The following is a 7,478-nucleotide window of genomic DNA, read 5'->3' as shown; positions in this document are numbered from 1 at the left end:
AGCCGTCGTCACAAGGTGTGCTGAAGCACCAACGCCCAAGGCACCACGCCAAATCTCGCGTAGACCTCTGATTTGACCGTGGCCAAAACCTTAGCTCGGCAGCCATGAGCCGCCCGACGTCGCCTACATCCGAGGTTGGTGCAGTTTCCGCCCCCCACATCCCCACTAAAACAGTTCGCTAGCCACAACAGCGTGGCCATACCACCACGCCAGCGATCCGCCCAGACCCAGATAAGACTAATGCGGATAGATTTAACACAGCTCTTACACCGATGCGAGGCCACCGCCACCTCCCTACGCGGAATGCGCCGTCCTCCTAGATGCCAGATCCGCTTCTCGAGCTCCTTCGGCCACAGCAAACCCCCGGCACCATTGCAGCCTTGCTCCTGAGGATGAATGCTTCTCATCCAAGGAGCTGTCAATCTCGATACACACGCCGCTATGGTGCTCCAGCGTGCTGTCGGGGTGCCCTTCCGAAGTGACGGGTTTGCCCTTCGTCAGGCCCGAGGTCGAAGCATGCGCCACGGATGGTCCGAACGATCAGCACAGATTGTTTTGACCACCGGCTGAGACGCACGGCTAAGTCGACACTTATGCGCATTTTAAGGGTACGGAAGCGGCATTGTCTACCGGTCCGGCAGGATGGGAGGATGGCAGGATGGCAGGATGGCAGGATGGCAGGATCGGCTTCTGCCGGAAGCTTGACTCGATCATGGTGAGCATCTTCGCCCCTTTGGTCATGTAGGCTACTGGCCATGGGCGACTGATCAAGTTGAAGAAGGCTAGACATCAGTGGCCCGGGGATCGATGCCATCGGTGGACCAGGGAATCCGGCCGAACGGGCCGCGAGTTGAACAGCAGCAGTCGGCCAGATGCTGCCGGAGCGATCGGCCGATGTCTTCCTGGCGAAAGCTATGCACAACCGTCATCTGCCATCGATCGCGCATAACAGCGCTTTCGTTCACTTAAGCGAGGCTGCTGGAAAGAGCGCAACGATCTTGCGACCGCTCAGGGATACGAATTTCTTTAGGGTCGACTTCCCCACTTTGCGGACCCCCGAAAATGGCACAGAACGACGGAGATAGACATTTGGAGGGACGCGTGGGTTGCAATCAAACAATTTGTGGTATGTATAAGCAAGATGGTGTTGGTAGAGCTCCGGGCTCTTGGCATGCAGAAGGGCAAGGCGCCCTTTCGTCCAAATCTCCAAGTCAGGGTAGCAAGTATTCTGCTCAACGGTGGTTTTACTGGCCCCGTCCTTTTCCCCATCCCCACCTTTTCCCTTAGCCCCACCTCTTTCGCGGTTGTAGCGTACATCTGCCGTTCCTAACCCTCATCGAGGTTGAGAGCATCCTTGGTGAACTTTAGCAGACCAGCGACTTCGGGGGCGAACAGTGGCTTCATATCAAGCGGCAAAGGCGGAAGCGGATTGTCCAAGAACTTCTCTCCGAAGCGGCGAATATCGTTCGCATCCACCAAGCTATCGTTCAAGGCGATCAACCGCTCCTGTAACGTATGTCAGCAGCCAATGTGGTACCTCATACTGCGCCTTGGCATTGACGTACAATCGAGGTATCAAGTACTTGGACCACTTTGCGAAGACGCGCCCCAAGCTCGCGCCTCACGGTCAGTGCCGTCTGATTCTGATCGCTATCTTCAAGTTTGACCTCTTTGTTAATCGACTGCATCTAGGTCAACGTCACCACATGAAATACGAAGCAACAAGCCGGAGCACTTACGGGATCATCGGCGGAACTTTCTGCCTTTCCGACCTCTGGGGATCTCTTGCCGTCGACCTTGGTGGTTATGAGGGAAGCACCACTTTTACAATGTGAAGATGTTCCGCAATGGGCCCTTAAACTCTCATGATAGGGCCTGTACCTACTCCGCATCAGCGCTTGATTACAACATGTCGGACAGAACGACCAACATACGTCAAAAGGGCCGAGGCCGCATCCTGGCATAGACTTTGAATGTGTTTGCCGATGGAGATCTTGCATTCCGAATCGTTGTCACCCGAGGGCAGAAATGCCGGCCTCGCGCTTGGCTTTACGTCTGGTCGCACGCAGGAACCGACAAAGGTCGTTCCATCGGTTGGATCGATCCATTTGACGAGCATGAGATGCGATCTATCGCAAGCATCCGTCCAGGGCGATCCAGGGGCTGGTAAGTTGTGGTATTGGTGGACAGCCGACTCATAAGTGCGAATGAAACCACCATTCATGATATGCCGTGGAAAGCCGTACGGAAACTCTGGCAGCTGCAGAGCATTAGTGGTGACGAACTACAGCAGAATCTTGGAACGCTCTCATCACCTCGAAGCAGGCGACGACGGACCCGAAACAACAAGCACAGCGAGCGATCTCGTGCCTCTGACGGTAGTCGTCGAGGATCATCTCGGCTACCGTGGCGTCGCGCTTTGTTGCAAATTTACATCTACCGTCGTATCCACTCTTCCCCTGACGCAACAAACAGCATACGCACACATTGCATGTTTCCTTTCCGTACTTCGCCGCGTCTTCGCGTGCGGCCAAATTGCGAGCTTGGCGCTTGGCCTCGCGACGCCTAGCAACCTCGTTCATGCTTTGTGTAGCAGAATGTAGTAGGGTCGCCGCAGGGGAGTGGACTGTTGCCCAGCGATTCAAGCTGGGCAAAGGTATATCGGACTATGGGCACCATGGACAGTCAATACAACCGGTGTCTTGCAGTAGCTATAGCCATGTATAACCACGAAAGCTTGCACTTACACAAACAGCTTCAGCATTCGGTTCTAGCAAGTTAGCAACGCCGCAAACCTCTGTGCCATCACTTGAGGATGTTAAAGTCCCATGACAAAAGCAGCAGGTTGTTTGTACTGGTCAACATCCCTGGCAAGATGCCGCTAATTGCTGTCTGGCTGACACGCCACTCATGTCGGTTCCCGTCACACCCCCTGATTTGGTGGGTAAAGGCAACCACGTGGGTTTTGGCGGATCTTGGGTGATGACACCAGAAAAGACCGGTCGAATTCGTTCTTCTAACCTTCACGGCTCAAATTATCATTACCACATTGACACGTCAGCCTGCACCATCCGCACTGTTGAGAGCTTCGACCGCCGAGCCTTGCGCTGCCACCCCACAATGTCGCATGGTGGCAAGCTCCTGCAGAGCTCTCTGGTCGGGGATCAGCTGAACAAGGATCTCTACAATCAGCTGCTTCAACACTTCAACGGCCTCGGTCCAGACAGGTGGTCAGATCTTGGACCAGAGGCTCGTCCCCTCCTGAAGCGCAGCTTCCCAAACGATCACCAACCCATCCAGACACGCGAGCACAAAGCCTACTGCGATCTTTACGCCTAAATCTTGAATCCGCCGCCCAGTACCCAGAAAATTCGCAGATCATGACTGTCGACCTCCTACTCCTCATTGCACAAGCCCTTTCAGACAGTACTTTGGCGGAGCAAGGCCCCGGCCTGGGCTCTGACGCCTTCTTCACTGAACAAGTGCTCGCCTACTTCCTCTCGGCCTACGGACTCGTAGTTAGCTGTGACTTCCGCCCTGCTACATGTACGATGTACGAAGACCCGAAATTGCTACATGTTTTTGACTACCACACACCTTCGAGCAGTGACACCCAAACGCTTTGCATCCTCCACCACACCTTACCATATGGAGGCGGTCACTGGTCTGGGCTCGAAGCCCGAGGAGCGGGCCAAGATGCGGAGGCCGCGGTTCAGAGGGCGGCTAACCTGATTGCGGCATACGTGGCCAAGTCGAGGCCTGAGGAAATGGCTGCACGCAAAGTTCACACCCAAACTGTCAACACTAAGGAGTAACTGCCGAAAACAGGCTTGGCAGCATCCGGAGAATCAAGGTGTTGAATACACACCGCCGTAAACACCCTGGTGTCACCCAACAACCTGCTCCACCAATTCGGCTCTAGATCAAGATCGAAGAGAATTGGCTGTTGTGCAAGCTCTGGAGTGAGTAGGAGCAAAGGCCCTTAAACATAAACGAGGTGTAATACCTTTGTGGAATAGCGCTCAGATGCGAAGCGCGGCAACCCGTAGCTTCTCACTATGTATTGCCATACTTTGCAATAGACAAGCAGAAGCGGCATTTCAAGACTTTGCTCGTTTGGTAAAGGATGTTCGATTTGAAAATATCAGCTGACTAACCCCATCATCATGCTAATGTTCGTCTGATGGCCGTGAAGTGCCACCCAAAACATTGACTGAAGAAAACCAAGCCGGAAAGTTCGACAGCGGACTGTCCTAGATGCCCTGTGTTCAGTCCGCCTTCTTGTGCTCGGAAATCACAGGGTCTGGATCCTTCCAGCCAAGGGTTCAGGCTGAAGCGAGATGAGATGAACCGATCCTCAACCAAAAATGACCAAGAGCCGCCCTTTCTGACAGTCCCACCCTATGGACGACCAAAGATTCGCAACCCCTTCGTCACAGACGCTGACATCCGCGGTCCGTCGTGGTTGTTGTAGATCGTGATTCGATTGTGCATCCGTACATCTGAAAAAGCTTGTTTGTGATGGCAGATTGCTGAAATATTGTAATCTTTGTTGTGACTCGCCTGGCGAGAGAGAGGCAGTTAGCGAAGCTGATGTTGAGGCTTTTCGGATGCACTAGGGCTTTGGGCCATGCCCCTGAGTTTCGAACAACTTCGCGCGAGGTGAAGTTAAGGCTACTTACCATTACGTCGCTACGACAGACGGACCTTAGATTTGTTGAGCAGTTCAGCTACGAAGGGACAGTCCCTAGCATGCTCGATAAGCTCCGCTTCTGTATATGCCTGTTGAGCGAGGTCCGTCAAACGGCGGGCTGGGGTCACGCCATGGGCTGAGAGTGCGTTGTAGATTCGATTGTCGGCTCGGACATTGAGGAGGCCACGGTGAAAGCGTTCATATGCTCTACGACAACCCCGACACCAAACACCACACTCGAGAGTTTCGCCCTTGATCGTGGGCAGAAGCACGGCGCCCATGCCGGACCAGTATCCTCTCGTGAGCGGCTCAGATTCTTCAAGACAACGGTGGACCCGTTCCTTGGGCAAGATCTCCGTCGTGCGGTAGGCTTCGATGAAGTCGTGAGGATCTGTGCGCCCAAAGCTAGGCACAGGTCGACGCTTACTCGCACGAGGCATGGGTCGATCCTTCATTGCGCGGGCTGAGCCATGCACGTCAATTGCGAGCTTTCGGGCAGCTTGTACGCTAGTCAGGGTGAATGACTGGAGTGATTTGCGAGTGAAGGATCCTTCGACACAGCTGGCTGTGGTGTATTCGCCGCGAACGGTGTTCATCGTGGGCAGGCTCCTTGCTTGCTGCACACTGAGGTCAAAGATCGCTTGGGCGGCGCTCCGTGGGATAAGCCACAGGGCCGGATTGTAGATGAGACATGTGTAACAACATCGTTCAAGGCTGAGCAGGAACAGATACGGCCCGAAGTTCCCACAGAAGTGGCACCGATCTCTATTGAGAGCTGCGTGTAGCTCTGCTACAGAATAGAGGTCCGACACGCCTGTTGCCGCGAGGGCGGGGAGGAGATGTGGAGCCTTGGATTTCAGGAATTTGAAGTGCAGTAGAATGTCGACCGTCTTCTTCCCGCGTAAACAGGTCTGTGAAAGCGATGAGAGCGACTTCGGGTCGAGCTTGTCGAATGCCATAATGAGTATCTCGGTTGGTAGCAGATTCAGAGTGCCCAAGTCGCTCTTTTCCGGACGCTGGATGTTGACGGTAGGAGGCTTCGAATATTGTTCGAAAGGAATGGCGGCTTTTGTAAAGCAAGGAGGCTGGCAAGCAACTTGCTCGAGGATCTGCTTTTCGGTAAACGCAGACATGATGAAGTTCGCAGGAAGTCCGGGGGCCCGCTGTATGATGCGGAGTTGGAAGTGTGGAAAGTGTGAAGACGTTTATGTTAAGGAATTGAAGCGGAAAGATACTTATAGGGATAGGGAAAGACTACACGTCGTAGTGGTAATCCTCAAAACTGAACACTTGGGAAGGTATTGAGCCCACACGAAATTCTGCCCGGAAATGTCGACATCCGTGGAAACAAGTGTTTGTTAGAAGTCATTGAACTGTCCGTTTGGCTAGAAGTCTGATCAGATGAGATCCGTTTGCTGCTCTACCCTGTCCGCCGCCTGTTTGTACAGAGAGTGCTTGTAAGCGCCAAGGGTCGGAAAGGAACTCCAGGACCATGGAATGTTTGTTGTAGTCCATCAAGTGCTGTCCTCATCGAGTTCATCAACATAGTCGATTGCAGGAAGGTGAACCAAACCTTTCGGATCATTTGCTAGTATGGGTCTGTGGAGGAGGCACATGCATGGGGCTTGTGGGTCCGTAAGTAGCATCGACTGCCAGTCATTCACGCAAACCACGCGTCGAGCTTGCCACACAACCTGTTTGCCTTTCGGCTACGCATCAAAGCTACGTCTCTATTAGCCTCCTGACAAGCTTGAACAAGTGCATGATGAGGCCGCAAAGCTGCTGGTCAGTAGCAACGATGGTGAGAGAACGACATTGGGTACATGTGTCGACACAGCACGGTGGAAAAGCTACTCGAAGTCGAGCATCGTCGCGTAAGGCTTCAAGCGCCAACCAAGAGCTGGATATTGCAGCAGCTCTTCAATATGTAGATTTTGTGGCTTCCACCTCGAAGAACTGTGATCCACACCACTTAGTCGAAATAGACAGATGATCAGAGCTCTATGCACAACACTCTCGTCTCGCCGTGCCCCGTTGGTGCTTTGCTGTTTGATCGCGCAAAGTCTCTCAATGACTCAGGTACCTTGATGATGTATCTTGGATTACGAACAAAGGCAATCACCATTGTTTGGCTAATGCAGACCTCGTAGCTAACTCGGGCGTTTGCTACGAGTGAAGTTACGGGATCGGCTGTCAGTGGCCGGAGAGACAAGCTGTGGCGCGGCTCGCGGTAGTGTGGCGCATGCGGTCTGCCGGGGCGAGATTTGCACGTCGGAGCGCCCGGGTATGTTGTCCGTCCTGGCTGCCCTTTATGCATTGCCGCAGTCCTGGTATGGGGAATCGGCCTGATCGGAGCCGTTGCGCTCGGGGTACAGGGTGCCCCTCATATTCTTGGAGAGCCACTGGGCGGATTGAACTGGACCTGGGTGCAAGCTTTTGCGACCCGGGCCCGCCAAATGTTGGTCCTCTTCTGATACCGATGTCAATGCGCAACATACGCAAGCCTCAGATCGCATAGAAATTGCAAATTTGACCCTCGCGATTGATACCCGTCGTAACATGCCGCTGGGTGGGCGAACTTTGCGTATGTAAGCTTTCGACAACGTCGTTGCGGGCCAGTCATAGCCACCGCCCTTCGAGCCGGACCGGCCTTCGACTGCACGCAAAGATGCACTGCATCACTCAATGTACAGTCTCAGAATCTGCCATCATTTTGCCAGGCCCCTTGCGAAAGAAGGACCGGCCTGTATCAAGACCAACAATCAGCGATGGTCATATACAGTTG

The 7,478-nt window shown here is 53.8% G+C and overlaps 1 protein-coding gene across 1 annotated transcript; it reads right to left on the bottom strand.

Moving 5' to 3' along the window:
• Window positions 1–4,692: 4,692 nt before the first annotated feature.
• On the bottom strand, window positions 4,693–5,826 carry LOC147878093 (uncharacterized). Its single transcript, XM_087372429.1, has one exon. It carries the CDS (start codon window positions 5,824–5,826, stop codon window positions 4,693–4,695), a length of 1,134 nt encoding a protein of 377 aa, XP_087228555.1.
• Window positions 5,827–7,478: the final 1,652 nt, after the last annotated feature.

The sequence above is a fragment of the Dipteris shenzhenensis genome, unplaced genomic scaffold (genome assembly GCF_047967505.1).
Source record: "Dipteris shenzhenensis isolate YYH24624 ecotype China unplaced genomic scaffold, Dip_SZ_1.0 scaf0571, whole genome shotgun sequence".
NCBI lineage: Eukaryota > Viridiplantae > Streptophyta > Polypodiopsida > Gleicheniales > Dipteridaceae > Dipteris > Dipteris shenzhenensis.
This window is presented reverse-complemented; position numbering and strand designations above follow the sequence as displayed.